General features: G+C 35.1%; 1 protein-coding gene across 1 annotated transcript in view; it reads right to left on the bottom strand.

Moving 5' to 3' along the window:
* Positions 1–19,072, bottom strand: part of CCSER1 (coiled-coil serine-rich protein 1) — a 1,373,537-nt gene that overhangs the window by 493,424 nt on the left and 861,041 nt on the right. The window contains exon 10 of the mRNA XM_011932673.1: positions 3,917–3,961. Coding sequence (XP_011788063.1) covers positions 3,917–3,961 — 45 coding nt within the window. The remainder of the gene's footprint in view (positions 1–3,916; positions 3,962–19,072) is intronic.

Here is a 19,072-nt window from a genome sequence, read left to right as displayed (position 1 = left end):
GATTCTTCAAGACAACACAGTGATTAAAAGGATCTGGGAATCAGCATTTAGTGGAAAAGAAAACAAAACAAAACATGGTTGGAATATGGACTGGACTGAAAGGCAAGCTTGCCAAAGTAGATAAGATGTACTGTGTGTAAGATGTACTGTGTAAACAATGTAAAAAGCTTGGTGGTAATTTAGGCACTAGATTGTTGATAGATCAAGCTTCAGGTTGAAAACCTGAAGCAGTGTATCTGATGACAAGAATTTGAGAGCTGTGTGGGCAAAGAATAATGGCTTATGAGGATTTTCCATATGATACTAGGGCTTTAGACAAGATTGTGTTTCAAAGGAGAAGTAAGGTATAGTGAGATTCACTAATTCTATGGACTGGGAGATGCCAAGCCTTAACTGATAGCAGAATTTACTCTTGAGTACTAGAGCAAGACTATCTTCAAGTTGGAAGGTCAGGTGACTTGAATGTGGAAAACTGTTAGGGAGGTATCAACGGCGACTTACAACCTCTGCTAGGAAACCTGCACAATCTTGATTTTTACTGACTCTTATTGACAGTAACTTGGTTGATTTGCTTTAAAAGATCATACTGTAATATCACCCCAACTAACCAAGAAATAACATTTAGCACAAGGGATACTTTCAAAATAAGTATTAATCTAAAATAACCAAACACCTTTATTTGTGTTCACTTATATATACCACACGATTAAAAAAATCCTTTGCATTTTTATACTTTTATATAATTTCCACTAAGACACATATTAAAATAAGTCAGAAACAAGAATATGTTTTAATTATTATTAATTTTTTTTTGAGACAGAGTTTCGCTCTTGTCACCCAGGCTGGAGTGCAGTGGCACAATCTCAGCTCACTGCAACCTCTGCCTCCCAGGTTCAAGCAACTCTCCTTGCCTCAGCCTCCCAAGTAGCTGGGATTACAGGCTTGAGCCACCGCGCCCGGCCCTTACCCAGTCAATTTCATTGAGGTTTTTCTATGAGTTGCAAAATCCCACTGGATGCAAGAAAATTGTTTATAATCGGTTAGAAATATCTGTTAAATCATCACATTTTGTAGAGCATTCTACTAATCTCCCCTTTTAAACAAGGTTTTTATTATCTATTATAATCAGCCCCCTCAAATTGTATACACAATATGCATGTATAAAAATGCAAAAATACCAATATAACTGGAGTTATTTTATACAGCTAATAGCTATTTTCATATATTTCACAATTTAGCAATTGAGGTGTTACCTATTTCTATTTCCTTTAGAAAAGTAATTTACATTTTAATCACTTCTTCTTAATTTATATTTTTATGTAGCATATAGTTTCAAATCTAGCCTTCTTGTCTGGCAATTAGATTTTTAATGGTAGTTACCACTTAGCTAAATAGCATATTACTGTCTATTTCATTTTCTATGAATACTCTGTTCTCATTACTTCAATAAGTAAATAGAACATTTTAAATGGCACTTCTTAAATCTTCTTATAACTATTTGGTAATAAGCCCTTGATATTGCATCCATCAACACCTATTGGGAATAGCTGTCATTTGAACTAAGAAATTAATTCATCATAATAAGTAATTATCATTTATCAATCATAATAGCATTACAATGAGAAATTCTAGGAAATCATTTGGAGGAAGAGTTTTCTAAATCCTGTTTCAATTTAACATAAGTACATTGTACATCGTGTTATGCACACACATAATAGAACACAACGAATAGAAATTAGATATATACATGTCCCGTTTCTTATGTGAGACCACAAGGTCCTTAACATAGTAATTGTACTCTTTGTTCACAGGTCATCTACCATTGAGACTTGAAAATAAGTTTTTACAACATACTTCACCTAATTGTCTTATACCTCCCTAAAGTTTCTTATCTTAGAACACACTAGGCCTCTTAGTCACAGGGAAAGCTAAGGTAAGTATTTAGATTGAATAGAAATATGCCTAAGTAACCCCGTGCTGCCCCAGGTGGAAGTAAAGTAGTTGTTTTGAATTTTAATAGTTGACGTTTACTTTCTGGTCACGAATTAGAGGTGTCAAGTGGAGAAGACATTACTGGATTATGGTTAATTTCATGACCTTAGCTTTTTATAATTATTCCATTACCCTGAGGGAGAAGGCCAAAATCAATGTTGTCCCTTCTATGGAGATGTATACATTAAATTGTACATTATTACAATTTTGACCTTCACAGAAATCACAAGGTAGTTTTGAGAACAATATACTTCTAAAATTAATTTAAACACATTTTCACCATGTTCCTTACTTATAAGTGCACTTATAATAAAAATAAAATCGAAGGACGTTAGAAAAATAAGCAATACTATTTAAGAGCCACTCTTTCAATAAAACCCAATCATTATGCATTTAAAAATAATGCATAATTAAAAACTATAAAAATATTAGTAAAACAAATGCAGAATTTTGCCACCATTTAGCAATGCCGTTGTACGGATATATGGATTTCAGTTTTCCTTCTTTTGACACACAGTGGCTATTAGACTAGGAAACAGCAAGGAGAAGCTGAGTAACTCCATTTGTATGTCCCTAAAGGCACTAAATCAGCAGAGATAAATTGCGGCAGAACTGCTTGGATGTAAACTTTCACTTAGGAGGTGATCAGTTTAGTTCTTTCTATAAGTAGATCCATTTTGGTCATGTCTGAATGAAAGCAGTCACTCTCACAAAGCTGTAAAAGGCTCTGAGATCTTCCTTATGAAGTGCATTTTTTCCCCACTCATACTGATGACCATATTCTTATCATCTTGCTCTCCTACAACATGAAAAATATCTAAAGATTTATCTATGTTTCACCTCGTCCAGCTGTTCCATCAACGTGAACCAACTTCATGTGTTTCTAAATAAAAATAGATCTTCTGGATAGGAAATAGCTGAGAAAATGGAAAGAGATCTTAAATGACAAATTCACTAGGAACTAAAATGTCAAATACTAAAATCATGCAACTGGTATTAAAACATCAAGGAAAGCTGGCAAACACCACTATAGGGAAGATATCTGTTTCTACAGAAAGGATGCTACAAATGGAGAGGACAGTATGATTTATTTCCTCATTTTATAGGACAAAATATCTTCACTTTTGTACAAAAATTGCTATATAAGTATCACCAAAAATGATTTTTTTGTGCAGTGAGAATGTTTTGATTTACTGAATTAAACATTCCACCCTTCCCACACCTCCCAGCAACCTAAGTCACAGAGTTAAGTACAGCATATATACATTTAGCATGGAAAAAAATTTAAGTGATGTTAAGTCTTCACATTCAGTTAGAATCAGAAAATAATGTGCACAGTATAAATTCTATGGTATCATGTTTGGTACTGTCAAAAGTTTCTCCTTGTTATAGAGCATCTGGGGTAGGCAATAATTAAAGAAGTTTTAAAATCACTAGCTTTACCAGAGCAACTTCATACTCTCTAATAATGCATACCAACCTAGTAGCATATGCCAAAAGCCTCTGACAGGAAATGAAGAATCCCAAATGTCATAAAATGTTTGCATTGTTAGAACTTTGCCAATTTCTCAGTAAGTCTCAGTTTTAAAAATTGCATTGTAATGTTTGCTTAAAAAGGCTTTTCTGCCCCCAGTGAAAGGACCTGCTTCTACAGAAATCCATTATAACAGAAACAATGTTTGCCTAATCAGAGAAACAACATTTTCTTTAGCTTCAGAGGAACAAGCACAAATAACACATTTACATAAACATGTAAAACATGCTTTCGCCAGAATGAACGGAGCCATATGCATACAACATTCTCTTCAATGCATCTCCATTTCCATTATCAACGTAATTATCATCAATCACCATCACCACATCACTGCAACACCATAGCCATGTTTCCTCTTTTTCCCTGTCCCTCTTCTTTAAACATTCTTACCTCTCTCCCTCCTTGAACTGTCTCTAGTCTTTTCAAGTTTAAACCCTGAAAAAGAAAAGCAAAATATATTATTATTGGCAAAGAAGAAGTAAATAATAATTCATACTAGTGCAAGAATTTTCAAATAAAGGAAATAATTCACTTATTCATAACAAAGATCTGTATATAGATGACTATCTCGTGTGTGTATGTGTCTATGAGTATGTAGCTAAGGAAGTCTTCAAATGTAGTCCCAATGCATTTCCTGCTGATCCCTAGATCATAAGTAAAAATAAAATATTAATATGTCTATTTTACGCAATGATTGCCTACCCTTTGTTGAAACCAAAGATATTGTTTAAACTTGAACTAGTACGTGCAGTATATTCTATGATGGTAAGCTCCTGCTCTATTTCACCTACCGGTAGATCTCAGCGCCCAAACATAAAGTCAGATTGATAAAAGACAGCAGAAGCCCTTGCAGTACTGCTGATTATCTATAAAATATTCAGAATTTTATTTCCTGTCAAAGGGCTTTCTCTCTTCTATTAGCATACCTGCTCTCCACAATATAAAAGGAGGATCCACTTTAAGTTCCTAATAAGCACTATACTTAATTAAAAGAAGAAAGAGTTATTGTTTTTCTTGGAAAGTCAATTTTGTCGTTAAAAGTAATGGCAAAAACTGCAATTACTTTTGCACCAATCTGAAAAATTATTTAACAATGCTTTGGAAAACATAAATTTTAAAATGTTCACGCTACCATTAAGAATTTTCATTAAAGTCAAAGTATTTCTCTACTTCTGATGAAAATCTGAATAGTACATAATCATAATTATATATTTGCATTACCAATGCACTTATCACATACATTGCACTACCAACATATAAGGTTCTTTTTTAAAAAAAGTCCTGTAATAAAGATGCACTAGAACCATTAGGTTTCTAGCTCCATATTTAGGAATTTAAGAAGGTATTACTACTGTTGTTATTCCATTAAGTAGCAACAATAATAATGCTGGGAGTGCAATATTGTAGTTCAGTATTTCATAGTTACAAGAAAAATACATTACAGGATAACTTTTTTTTCATTTGGTACAGCATTTACGTTTTTAGAAATTTCAGGGTTTTTTCAAAAATGTTATCTCTTCATCAATAAAAGTAATTTCTTGATTGTTTAGATAAAAACACATGAGCATACATATTAACTAAACCATTTTATTTTAAACAGTAGCTTTACTCCTCTCTTGACCCTAGAAAAGATTCTAGAATCAACACAGCAAACCATTTATTTTTGTAAAAAGGTGGTAGCCCATTTTCTAATTATAGAAAATTATCTACATTTATAGAACACAGTTTGAAGAGGCTAAATTGTATGTGACAAAGAATATAAAACAGAAAGAACATTTCTTAAATGTAAAGTTTATGCTAAAAGTAAATTCTGAAGTAGTATTCATGCTTATAGTTTTTTACATCTGGGAGATAGTATAATGGGATGCTTTTGAATTCAGACTGATGTAGTTTTAAATCTCTGGTTTGTCACTTTCTTCTGAATGCCCTTTAGTAAATTACATAATATCTCTCAATTTCATCTTTTGTGATTGAAAAATAATAAATATAGTAGCTATTAAATATATTTGCTAGGAAGATTAAATGAGATATTACATGTAACAGCATTTAGCAAAGACCAGGCACAGCATATTCCAAAACAGTAATTATCGTCTTCTCTTCTTCCTCCTATTTTTATCATTATTACACATATATAATTAGTTCAATATAAGATCAATTTGAGGCTGGGCATGGTGGCTCATGCCTGTAATCTCAGCACTTTGGGAAGCAGAGACAGTTGGATCACTTGAGGTCAGGAGTTCAAGACCAGTCTGGTCAACATGGTGAAACCCTGTCTCTACTAAAAATACAAAAAAAATTAGCTGGGAATGGTGGGGGCGCGCCTGTAATCTTAGCTACTCAGGAGGCTGAGGCAGGAGAATAGCTTGAACTCAGAAGGCAGAGGTTGTCATGAGTTGAGATCATGGGAGTATTGTTTTCATAAAGCTTATGGGGAAAATATTAGCCTTATATCTTTAAACAGTTTTTCTGACCCTCAATTTTTCTACCATCTAATTCCAGAACTCAAATTATATGTTAAATAGCTTGTTATTGTCTCCAAAATCACTGACACTGTTTACTTTTGTAAAACCTCCTTTTTTCTTGATATTTTGTATGTTTTCTATTGTTACACCTTCAAGTTCACTGATCTTTTCTTCTGCAATGTCTAATCTGCTTCTAATCCCATTCAGTGAAATTTTTATCTCAGCTATCTTGGTTTTCATTTCTAGAAGTTTAATTTTGATATTATTTTATTATCTATTTCTCTCATTATATTTATACTTCTCTTTAAATCCTTGACATTTATATTTGTAATAATGTTTTAAACTTTTTCTGTTAATTTCATTATCTGTCATTTACAGGTCTGTTTCTATTGACTGAATTTTCTCCTGATCTGAGTCATATTTTATTATTTTTTCTCATGTCTAGTAATTTTTTATTGGTTGCCAGATATTATACATTTTGTTTAGTGTTAGATTTAGTTGTATTGATTTAGACATAGAATTGTCCCTGGCAGACAGTTAAGTTACCTGTGACTCATACTGATTCCTCTGAGGCTTGCATTAAACAATTTTTAGGGTGAGTCTGAAGTAGTCTTTAGTGTTAACTTATCCCTGTTCCTAACACTTGGTCCTTCTGTGCTCTCTACTGAACTCCCTCTGTATTTAACGGGGGTTCACTACTCTGGCTGATGGGAAATCAAAAGATTCCCAGACCTGTGAGACCCCTGGGAATTCTACTTAGAGTTCACTCTAATTATTCTTTTCCAGCAGTTGTTTGTCACCTGGTCATGTGGAATTTCACATTACGTGTGTGTAGATTGCTATTCAAACAAAGATTCTGGGGAGCCCCTCTGCAGATTTCTAGAACTCTTTGTGTATTTCCCTCCTTTCTGGTAATCTACCCCACAAATTCTAGCTCCTTTGTTCTCTCTAAACTCAGATATTTGTCTCCTCAACTACAAAATTAAATACCATGAAGTTATGTTTAGGCTGTTCCTCCATATGCCACGTATCATGGTCTAAAAATTGCCTCCAGTCAGAAATTCCAGTGTTGGAATCATCTCTTCATTTGCTTCCCTTCTCTTGAAGATCACAGCATTTCTATATATTTAGTCCAGTTTTCTAGCAATGAAAGCTGGAGGACAAGTCTTACAGACAGAACTCCTTCATGAATAGAAACAGAAGTCAAGATAAATATTATTTTAGCTTATTTTTTCAAAGGAGGACATTGAAGCCTACAAAATTTAAATTATGTGACTAAGTTTCAGATCCAGTAAGTACAAAAGTAAAACTTAAACGAATATTTCAAGAGCCTCAATACCAGGTTCATCCTTTCATCCTTAGTCAAATTGTTTTAAACTTCCATCAGTCAAAATGTTTAATGTTGTATTACATACTTTTGAATACAAATTTATTGTAACATGAAATTCATGCATGAGTCACCATGATTCTTCAAGACAACACAGTGATTAAAAGGATCTGGGAATCAGCATTTAGTGGAAAAGAAAACAAAACAAAACATGGTTGGAATATGGACTGGACTGAAAGGCAAGCTTGCCAAAGTAGATAAGATGTACTGTGTGTAAGATGTACTGTGTAAACAATGTAAAAAGCTTGGTGGTAATTTAGGCACTAGATTGTTGATAGATCAAGCTTCAGGTTGAAAACCTGAAGCAGTGTATCTGATGACAAGAATTTGAGAGCTGTGTGGGCAAAGAATAATGGCTTATGAGGATTTTCCATATGATACTAGGGCTTTAGACAAGATTGTGTTTCAAAGGAGAAGTAAGGTATAGTGAGATTCACTAATTCTATGGACTGGGAGATGCCAAGCCTTAACTGATAGCAGAATTTACTCTTGAGTACTAGAGCAAGACTATCTTCAAGTTGGAAGGTCAGGTGACTTGAATGTGGAAAACTGTTAGGGAGGTATCAACGGCGACTTACAACCTCTGCTAGGAAACCTGCACAATCTTGATTTTTACTGACTCTTATTGACAGTAACTTGGTTGATTTGCTTTAAAAGATCATACTGTAATATCACCCCAACTAACCAAGAAATAACATTTAGCACAAGGGATACTTTCAAAATAAGTATTAATCTAAAATAACCAAACACCTTTATTTGTGTTCACTTATATATACCACACGATTAAAAAAATCCTTTGCATTTTTATACTTTTATATAATTTCCACTAAGACACATATTAAAATAAGTCAGAAACAAGAATATGTTTTAATTATTATTAATTTTTTTTTGAGACAGAGTTTCGCTCTTGTCACCCAGGCTGGAGTGCAGTGGCACAATCTCAGCTCACTGCAACCTCTGCCTCCCAGGTTCAAGCAACTCTCCTTGCCTCAGCCTCCCAAGTAGCTGGGATTACAGGCACCCGCCACCATGCTCGGCTAATTTTTTTGTTTGTTTGTTTGTTTGTTTTTTGGTATTTTTAGTAGAGACGGGGTTTCACTATGTTGGCCAGGCTAGTCTCAAACTCCTGACCTAGTGATCCACCTGCCTCAGCCTCCCAAAGTGCTGGGATTACAAAAATGAGCCACCGCGCCCAGCCTGAATATGTTTTAATTCTATTCACTGATGTACACACGAACAGTCAAATTATTCATATATATATATGTATGCATATGGGTTGATTCTTAATATTAATAAAAGATTCACAGAATTTTAATTGATTTAAAATCTACTTTGTTATTCTTCAACCATAGAAATGCAATATTTACCTAGCATGTCTTGAACAAAGTGTATTTAAAAATACTCTGGAGGATGTAGTTGGAAAAAAATTCATTTCCCTCAGTATACATATTTCTCACTAGAGAATAGGAAATCTCTGCATTGATCAAAATTAATCACATAAGACCAAACCAAAATGTTATAAATTGTAGTTAGGAAAAAAATTACCCTAAAGTAAATGTTCTGCAGTGTGTTAAATTAAGATGGTTTAGTATGGCAGTAAGGGAGAAAGGCTATTACCTGAAAAAAAAAAAAAAATATATATATATATATATATATATATAGCTTCCTATCAAAATTTCTCTTGCATTCCAGTATCCACATGAACACCCCTGGTAAGCATGCTGGCATATAGACCCACTTTGTCTAAGGTACACAGGGATGTGAGGGAAGAGATCCACCCCTTCATAAAGATTAGAAACCCTTCTAAAATTTCTATCATGTCCTAAGGATTTCCCCTGCTTCCCTGTAAACAAACAGGCAGAAATACACTACCTAATATCGCTAGATTTGGTTGATTTATGTTTTTCTGATTGAAAAAATATAGATTGGACAGATGGAATAAAAATAAATATTTTATTTCTAGAACTGCAGAAATTTCATTTTGATAGTTTTTCTTAAAATGTAGAAAGTAGCCATGATTTAAGTGGATAAAATAATAATTAATTTTTAAAAGGCTTCAAGTAACTGTGTGACTTTTTAACATTTAGCTTTACTGTGAAGGCACAGGAAAGAGCTAGAAGGAACTTTAAATAACTGTAGCTCAACCTCTTCATTTTATAGATGATGAGGCTTGCAGACAGGGATCTTAATTTATAAGTGGCAGTTTTGGGACTCGAACTCTGGCCACTGGGTCCCTAATCCAGAATTATTTTTGTTTAAACAAATTGTTTTAGCAGTTCTATCACAAATCATACTCTTCAAAGTTGTGTAACTTCTGGAGCATTCCTTAATGATTTCATGGGCCAGGTTCCACAGCTATAAAATTGAAATAATTTATGGTATAAATGAAAGAATCTTTATAAAACAAGGCACTATGCCTACTCCATCATTTACTGCAACATGCACTGAAGTTAGTGGCATAAGATGTCGCTGCCCTTGTTGGCAATATCTAAATAAAAGACTCATTACTATTACAGTTATAAAAGCAACTAATATTTGTTGAATGTTCTCTATGTACCAAGCACCATTCCAAGTGTTTTACCTAGATTAATTTAATTCTGACCATAGCCTTATTACATGTTATATTACGAAGTAGTTCTTCCCCCACTGGGCAGAAATGCAAATGATCTACCAGTTATTCTGTTTTGTTTTTGAACTGATCTCTTTAGACAAAATAAAATGCAACTCCTTATTAGTTCTTGCTATTGTTAGTTTCACGTTGCAGCTACAGTATATGGCTCAAAAAGAACCACAAGAGTTTGTGTAAAACACTTCTGGCCTGCTTGCTTCTCACTGTCACATTTCTTATTATATGGCAGCATCATATTAGTGACAGAAACACATTGTTGGAGGATAAGGATATTGTTTAAGTCTCTGGGTCTTGGCTTGTCTGGCAAAAAATTGATGATTGCCGGGAGGAGGATATAGAGAGTTGTAATGGATGATCTCTGCAGAGTGTTAAAATCTAGTATCTGTATTATGTTTTAATTTTAAGACAGGTATATTGGTCCTTTTACAGATTCTTATTCTGTGTCTTTCTATCTTGTATGGCCTCTCAGTGAAACTAATGAAACTACTCAAGAAGTTAAAAAATTCCAAAAACTTTGAACACAGCTTATATACCTATTGTCAGCCTTATTTAAGGTTCCCTAGTTTCTGATTTTTTTTAACTTACATCTTTGTATTTACTCTATCAGTTTGTTGTATAAATTTTCAATTCAATTTCAATTTCCAATTATATTGTTTATAAAAATATTTTGTTGCATATATGGACTTCTAATGATAGTCTTACTTAGGATTCGTTTTATAAGTGATAATATTGAGGAGTGTCATAGGTTTACAGAATTGACTTAGAAACGCAGAAAGTTTCCTAAGGCAACTTAACCTACTTAAAAACTGCACTAATTAATTCTTACACATAAATCTAGTCTTCCTTTTAAGTTAATAAATATAGTTTAAATATTTGTAAATCTTTTATCTCTGTTTTAGCCATTTATTGAAAAAAATATTCTCCCCTTAGGCTATATTGAAATTGAAGTCACGGAGGAATTTCTAAAGCACATGTTTGAAAATTTCATGGAGTTCATCATGATTTGGGCTAAAATCTATTGAAATAAAAAGAACAGCTAAATGTCAAAATTTATCAAACTATATTTTTTTCTTCCCTCCTTTCTAAATTAGTCCTATTCATCTTTGAAAGTCTATACTGTAATAATCCATTCACTGGAAGCTTTGAATTGTTCTTCATGTCCTATTTAAAAAAATAATGTATGTCATTATTTTCAGACACTTAACCATTCTTCACTTTTAAGGTTCTCTCTTTGTAAAAATGGAAAATTCTCACTCAGTTCTCTTAAGCAATTTTGTAACCATACCACAGGATACTTCTAAGTGTACACAGATGTATGTAACAGAAATACTTACATTTTGAGTCTGTCTAGGTGCCAGGCATTATACAGTACATATTACATGGCTTATTATTTGTATATCATTTTTATATACCTTTTTATTCCTCACAATTACAATATGTTACCATTATTAATCCCCATTTTGCCATAGAAAAAATGAGGGAAGGAGAGGTTAATTAAGTTTCCTAGGGAGATACAGATCAAAGAAAGTCCAGTTGAATACTGAGCCCACAGTATCTCATTACAGAGCTACTTTTGGAACTGTTACACATGCTACCTCCAAAAGTAACTAATACTTTATTTTTATGTGTGTTGAGATAACTGACATGAATTGGATACGTATTTCATAAATGAGTGATTGAGTAACCTATTAAATGAGTAAGCCTAATTCCAGAACTACATTAATGTTCAAGCGATCAGTCTAAACCATGTCATTTTTACCAACTGAAGAAGTAAATGCAAAATAATAAATGATTGGTTTTTCAATTCATTTAGATTTGAAAATAACTGTGAAAAAAAAATTAAGTAAATGACATTGAATCCCAGAAGCCCTGATTCCTCTGGAAAAAAATGTGAAATTCAATTGAAATATTTCCTGGGGCAGACAAAGATTAAAAGAAAATTAATGCTACTGTATGGGCACAAATAACATTTCATAGAGTGTGTCTGTGATTATTGTTGCTTTAGGCTAACTAAAATATTAAACTAGATTAGCACTTCCATGCCCCCAGTTTTCTAGCAGTTCTCATCTTGGTATATTGCATAAGTTAAATTCCTTTTGCTCCAGGGACCTAGGTCATCATATTTTATGAGGTTTCATAGAGTTCATCCTGCAACTAGATTACTTATAGCATTTCTGATGTTCATACCTGGGTGGTTGTTTGTGATGGTGTTTTCCAGTTCAGATATGAGACTAATCAACAATATAGACTTTCTACGAATACGTCATGTGCTATTATTTCTAACAATTTCTGATTGTTAATCTAATTCTTAAATAGGAAGTCAAAGACACACTTTCAGAAAACAAGTAACTCTAAATATTGTCAATGAAAGGCATGTTGATTTAGCATGCAATTATGGTGGTGAATAGTCTAACCATGAGCTTAAACATGTAAGAACTCGACTAGCACTTAATGTGTAACATGTCACATCATAAGGCAATTATTTTGCTATTTGAAAAACTATTCTATGAGATACAAAGCTTACTGAATCAATCGATCTAGTAAGCTATGTGTCATATTCTTCCTGTACATCATAAAAAGAGAGAACATACTCAAATAGCTAAAAAGAGAGTATTAGTAGCTAGATTATGATTATTTGCATATGAATCTACTGTCTGTCTCTGTGTCTGTCCCCATCTCTCTATATACCAACCTCGTCAATCCATTGCAATATTCTAACTCTCTTGATAGTTCTTAACATGCCAAGCATTCTTCTACCATAGGCCTTTGGACTAGATGTTCAACCTGCCTGGAACTCTCTTCACCTAGATATCCACATAGCCAACTCCCATGGCTTCTCAAGTCGTTGCTTGTATCTCACCTTCTCAGTGAGCTACTTTTACCACTCTATTTAATAATACAGTCTTCTGCCTACTTCACTTCTAGGTACCCTTAAAACATTTTATTTTATTATTTTTTTTTTATTATTTTTTGAGACGGAGTCTCGCTCTGTCACCCAGGCTGGAGTGCAGTGGCCGGATCTTGGCTCACTGCAAGCTCTGCCTCCCGGGTTAACGCCATTCTCCTGCCTCAGCCTCCCCAGTAGCTGGGACTACAGGCGCCCGCCACCTCGCCCAGCTAGTTTTTTTGTATTTTTTAGTAGAGAAAGGGTTTCACCGGGTTAGCCAGGATGGTCTCGATCTCCTGACCTTGTGATCCGCCCGTCTCGGCCTCCCAAAGTGCTGGGATTACGGGCTTGAGCCACCGCGCCCGGCCCTTTAAAACATTTTAACATACTATATAAATTCCACTATTATTGTGTATTATCATCTTGCCATGTTAGAATAAAAGTACCTCGAAGACAGGCATCTTTGCTTGTATGTTTCTAAGTTATACCAATTGCTCAAACAGTGCTTGGTGCATGATGCTAGGTTCTAAATAAGTACTTAAATATTTGTAAAATGAATGGAATATTTACTTTTCTAATCATCCATGTATCTAAATAGTTTTATCAAATTTGTACTATATTAATTTAGAACTATAAGCAATATAAGTAGTGTTCACTTTGGAGATCATATAAAATAAATTTATTTATTCTTATTAAAGTTAAGTCAATAAAAATCTAATATTTCTTCTATAATTTTAAGAGAGTCAGTTTTTTTTTTTTTTTTTTTTTGAGATGGAGTTTCACTCTTTTTGCCCAGGCAGGAGTGCAATGGCATCATCTTGGCTTACTGCAACCTCCATCTCCCAGGTTCAAGTGATTCTTCTGCCTCAGCCTCTCAGGTAGCTGGGATTACAGGCATGCGCCACCCTGCCCAGCTAATTTTGCATTTTTAGTAGAGATAGGGTTTCACCATGTTGGTCAGGCTGGTGTTGAACTCTTGACCTCAAGTGATCCGCCCACCTCAGCCTCCCAAAGTGCTGGGATTACAGACGTGAGCCACTGCACCCAGCGAGAGTCAGCATTTTCTTATCACACTATCTGTTTATAACACCACAGAAAGTGTGCCATCATGTTTTTCTGTTAAATGCTAAACAATAATCAGTGACAAAGACTTTATTTTTTAAAATTGTTAATACCAGACTGTCTTGTAGAACGGCAGTTCCCAACCTTTTTGGCACCTGGAACCAATTTTGTGGAAGGCATTTTTTTCCACCGCTGGGGGTGAGGATGGTTTGGGGATGAAATTGTTCAACCTCAGATCATCAGCCATTAGATTCTCATAAGGAGTGCCCAACCTTGATCCCTTGCAGTTCCGAATAGGGTTTGTGCTCCTGATCTGATAGGAGGTAGACGTCAGGCGGTAATGCTCATTTGCCTACTGGTCATCTCCAGCTGGGCAGCCTGGTTCGTAACAGGCATAGACAAGTATAGTCCATGACCTGGGGGTTAGGGATCCCTGCCAAAGAGCACAATTCTTGACAGGACAGTGTCCCCATTCTATCAAGATAATGATTATTTCAGGATGAAAACTAAACTAATTAACTTGCAGTGTTTAGAAATATAAACTGAGTTCAACTAAAATAAAGAGGATGGATTAGAAGTAGCACAATACCAAGAATAATGATTTAGTTTTAACACAATTTTTTAAAATTAAAGAAGATGCTGGGCGCTAATGCCTGTAACCCCAGCACTTTGGGAGGCCAAGGCGGGCAGATCACAAGGTTAGGAGTTTCAGAAGAGTCTGGCCAACATGGTGAAACCTCATCTCTACTAAAAATACAAAAAATTAACCAGGTGTGGTGGTGGGCACCTGTAATCCCAGCTACTTGGGAGGCTGAGGCAAGAGAATTGCTTGAACTCAGGAGGCAGAGGTTGCAATGAGCCAAGATTGCACCACTGCACTCCAGCCTGGGTGACAGAGTAAGGCTATTTCCTGACAGAAAAAAATAAAATAAAATAAAATAAAAAAGGTTTACTTAAGAAAGCCTGACTCTATATTATAAATCAAGAACGACACATTTAAAGTGGTAAAATTATAGATTATATACAATAAATTCTAAATGGCATTCAATGGGTTTCTGAATCTTTTCTACTCAAGAGATTCTGTACAGCTGTTCCCTTTTTTTAATGATCTCTCCCCACAGCCTTCCCAAGGTGATAGGGTTATCCCTTTACCCTTCAGATCTCAGTTTAAATTTCCTGTGCCCAAGGACTTTCATGAGCATTGCTTCTAAAATAGACATCAAGTTACTTATTGTCACATCACTCAATTTTAATTTTCTGCTCAGGATTTACCACTGAAAAAATTTTTCATATTAACTTATTTATTATTTTGTGTACTGACTATTCTTCTCACCAGAATGTCAAGTCCATGACAGTATGTCCGTCTTGTAAAACTTTATATCCCCAGTACTTAGAACAGTATCTGGCACTAAGTAGATACTAAACAAATATTAATTAAATGAACTGAATGAATAAATCTCTATAATTACTATAAAATGATATTTATTTACCCTTAACATAAACATGCCATTAATATATTGAGTATAATATTAACCATTCAAATTCATTCAGAAAAAATGTGAAATTAATAAATTGTTTCTTTTCTCTAGCTAACCTTGGGCAAATCACCACAAACTCTGAGACTACATTTCTTTTTCAGGAAAATTAATAAACTGAACCAGTAAACTTGAATATCTGTATTGGCTCTAAAATTCTAGGACGTTCTTGTCTTTTAGAAAATCAAAATCTTTATTTTTTTTTTTAGTTATTTATTTTTTGAGATGGTGTCTCATTCTCCTAGGCTGGAGTGCAGTGGCATGATCTCAGCTCACTGCAATCTCTGCCTCCTGGTTTCAAGTGATTCTCCTGCCTCAGCCTCCCTAGTAGCTGGGGTTACAGGTGCATGCCACCACAGTCAGCTAATTTTTGTATTTTTTGTAAAGACAGGCTTTTGCCAGGCTGGTCTCAAACTGCTGACCTCAGGTGATCCACCCGCTTTGGTCTCCCAAAGTTCTGGGATTACAGGTGTAAGCCACCATGCCTGGACAAAAATCAAAATTTTTCAAATGTCTCCATTTTAATATTTGAGCATTGTTACCTAAACAATTTCAACTAAATAATTGTATTAAGGGAGGAGATGACCCTTCGTATCATCTTATGCCCAATTTCTGCCTCCAAAGACAGAAGAAGTAAAAACTAAAAGGCAGAAATGAAATCCACAGGCAGACAGCCCGGGGCCGCACCCTAGGCCTGGTAGTTAAAGATCCACCCTCGACCTAATGGGTTCTGTTATCTATAGATTACAGACATTGTATAGAAATGCACTGTGAAAATCCCTATCTTATTTTATTCTGATATAATTACCAGTGCATACAGCCCCCAGTCACGTACCCCCTGCTTGCTCAATCAGTCACGATCCTCTCACACACACCCCCTTAGAGTTATGAGCCCTTAAAAAGGACAGAAATTGCTCATTCAGGGAGCTCGGCTCTTGAGACAGGAGTCTAGCTGATGCCCCAGGCCGAATAAACCCCTTCCTTCTTTAACTTGGTGTCTGAGGAGTTTCGTCTGCCGCTCATCCTGCTACATTTCTTGGTTCCCTGACCAGGAAGCAAGGTGAATGGCAGATGGTGGAGGCTGCTCCTTAGGCAGCTTAAGCCTGTCCTGTGGAACATCCCTGTGGGGGACTCCAACCAGCCCTAGTGATGCGGATCCTGAGAGCCCTCCCAGCTAAGCATTTGCCCTAGTGGGATGCCTCACCAGAGCAGTGTGTGGCAGGTCCCCGTGGAGGATCAATGCAGTGGCTGAACACCAGGAAGGAACTCGCACTTGGAGTCTGGACATCTAAAACTTTGTAAGACTAGTCTTTGAAACTTGCTCACTCTGTCTGAGTGGAAGCATGGCCTGATTATCCACGGTGTGCCTTCATCACACTTTAGTTTTGGTTTTGATTTGAATTGCTTGACAGAACCAGTCTTGGGAATTTGCCCACTCCATTTGAGTGGAAGTGTGGCCTGATCACCCACAGGGTGACTGTACCAGCACTTTGGTTTTTGTTTTTGATTTGACTTGGATTGCTTGATACTTTGGTTTTGACCTGGCTTGGATTTCTGGATACTCTGATTTTGGCCTGGTGCAAACTGCAAAAGTGTGTGTGTGCCCTTTTTATTCGTTCTTTGCTTTGTGTTGTATGTGTGGTGTGAGTGTGGTGTTTTGTCTTGAAGAAGCACAGGTCAGGCACAAATAAGCCCACCCTACTAGGAACTATGTTGAAAAATTTCAAAAAAGAATTTAAGGGAGACTATAGAGTACTATGACACCAGGAAAACTTAAAACTTTGTGTAAGATAGATTGGCCAACATTAGAAGTAGGCCAAGGAAGCCTGAACAGGTCCCTTGTTCAAAGGTATGGCACAAGGTAACATGTAAGCCAGGGAACCCAGACCAGTTCCTGTACATGGACATTGGTTACAGCTGGTTTTAGATCCCCCGCCCCCAACACACAGTGGTTGAGAGAACAGCAGCATAGGTGGCTGCCAGAGGCAAGGAAAGACCAGTGGAGAGAGAAAGGAAAGAGACAGAGAGGAAAATAGGCAAAGAGAGAGAGGAAGAGATGGACAGGAAGAGACAAAGAGAGTCAAGGAGGGAGAGAGAGAGAGAGAAAGAGGAAAGAGAGAGGCAGAGAGAGAGAGGAAGAGACAGAGGCAAAAGGAAAGTCAAAGAGAGAGAGACAAAGTCAAAGAAAGAAAGAAAGAGATATACAAGCAGTTAAGAAGAAAATAAATTGTACCCTATTCCTTTAAAAGCCATCATACCGATTCTAATTTGGATAAAACAAGGTCTTATTAATAGCAAAGGTTAATTAAAATCCCAAACTTACAAGGTTTTCAACAAAAGTAAAGTTTGCTAAAAGTTAACAGTGTAACATGTATTACAGTAACTTCTATTCTTGTGGCCTTAGACAGTCTAGTCCACAGACATAAAAAAAAGTTCACTTTGGAAAAGAATGGTTATCATCTTCAAAAAAAAAAAAGGGGGGGCAGAATTTACATATAAAAAGAGTGTTATATGGTAAATTCTTGTCCTGAAATAAATTAACTGGTTATTTAAAGAAAGAAATGTTTGTAATAAGTCAGAAAGTTAAGGCATGTCGAAAAGTTACCTGTAAAAGTCGCAAAAGAAAAAAAAAAGGTTATAAAAAAAGTGTGTTAAAAAAAATGCAAAAAAAGTTGTAAAATTTAAAAGTAACTAGACCTCCTGAATGTAAAACTACTGAAAAAAAAAACAAAAACAACAACAACAAAAAACCTTTATGTGCAAGGTGTATCAGAAAATAAAATATACCTTTGGTAAAAGGATTATAAGGAGGCATAAGAATGTATATTTTTACCTACATTAAAAAGTTAAAAAAATTATTGTTTTGAAGGTTTAAGCAAGTTTTAGAAAGTTTAATTATAAAGGAAATGCTGTGTGTAAACATATTAGCTAAAGTTAAAGAAGTATCATCCAGTTTTTCTGTGAACTGTACATTAAAGTAAAAGCATAACAGGTTTCTCTTAAAGCACCAATCTGCTCTTTAGCAAAAATTATAAAAGGCTAAAAAGAGTCTATAAAATCTTACCTTATGGTCAAACATTAAAAATTAGATAAATATGTCTATCAGGTTTTATTACAATTAGGTTTAACGTAATAACACACTAATATAAAGATAAAACTTAGCTTATCTGGTATAAAAATCATACGAGAAGCATTGTTAAATGTAAAATGGTGTTTAGTTTTCTTTGGTTTAAAAACTAATAAAAATAGGTGCTAAAGGAAATTTCTCAGTAAAAAGGCACTAAGGACCATAAAGTCCACTGCCAAGGTCCCCACATTTAAAACAAACAGTGTATTTCTTAAAAATTAAATATTTGGTTTATCTTCCACTTTCCTTTCTCACACACACACACAAAAGAAACAAAGTCTTTTAGCACAAGTACCACCCCTAGAAATTCCAGTAAACCAGCACCAGCCTGAAGATCACGTTCTCATTAAAGGATGGAAAGAAGAAAAACTTGAGCCAGCCTGGGAAGGACCCTACCTTGTGCTGCTAACCACTGAGACTGCTGTTCATATAGCAAAAAAAAAAAAAAAAAAAAAAA

Source organism: Colobus angolensis, unplaced genomic scaffold (assembly GCF_000951035.1).
Source record: "Colobus angolensis palliatus isolate OR3802 unplaced genomic scaffold, Cang.pa_1.0 Scaffold123, whole genome shotgun sequence".
NCBI classification, from domain to species: domain Eukaryota; kingdom Metazoa; phylum Chordata; class Mammalia; order Primates; family Cercopithecidae; genus Colobus; species Colobus angolensis.
The sequence above is the reverse complement of the archived record's forward strand: the minus strand, read 5'-3'. Positions and strand labels throughout refer to the sequence as shown.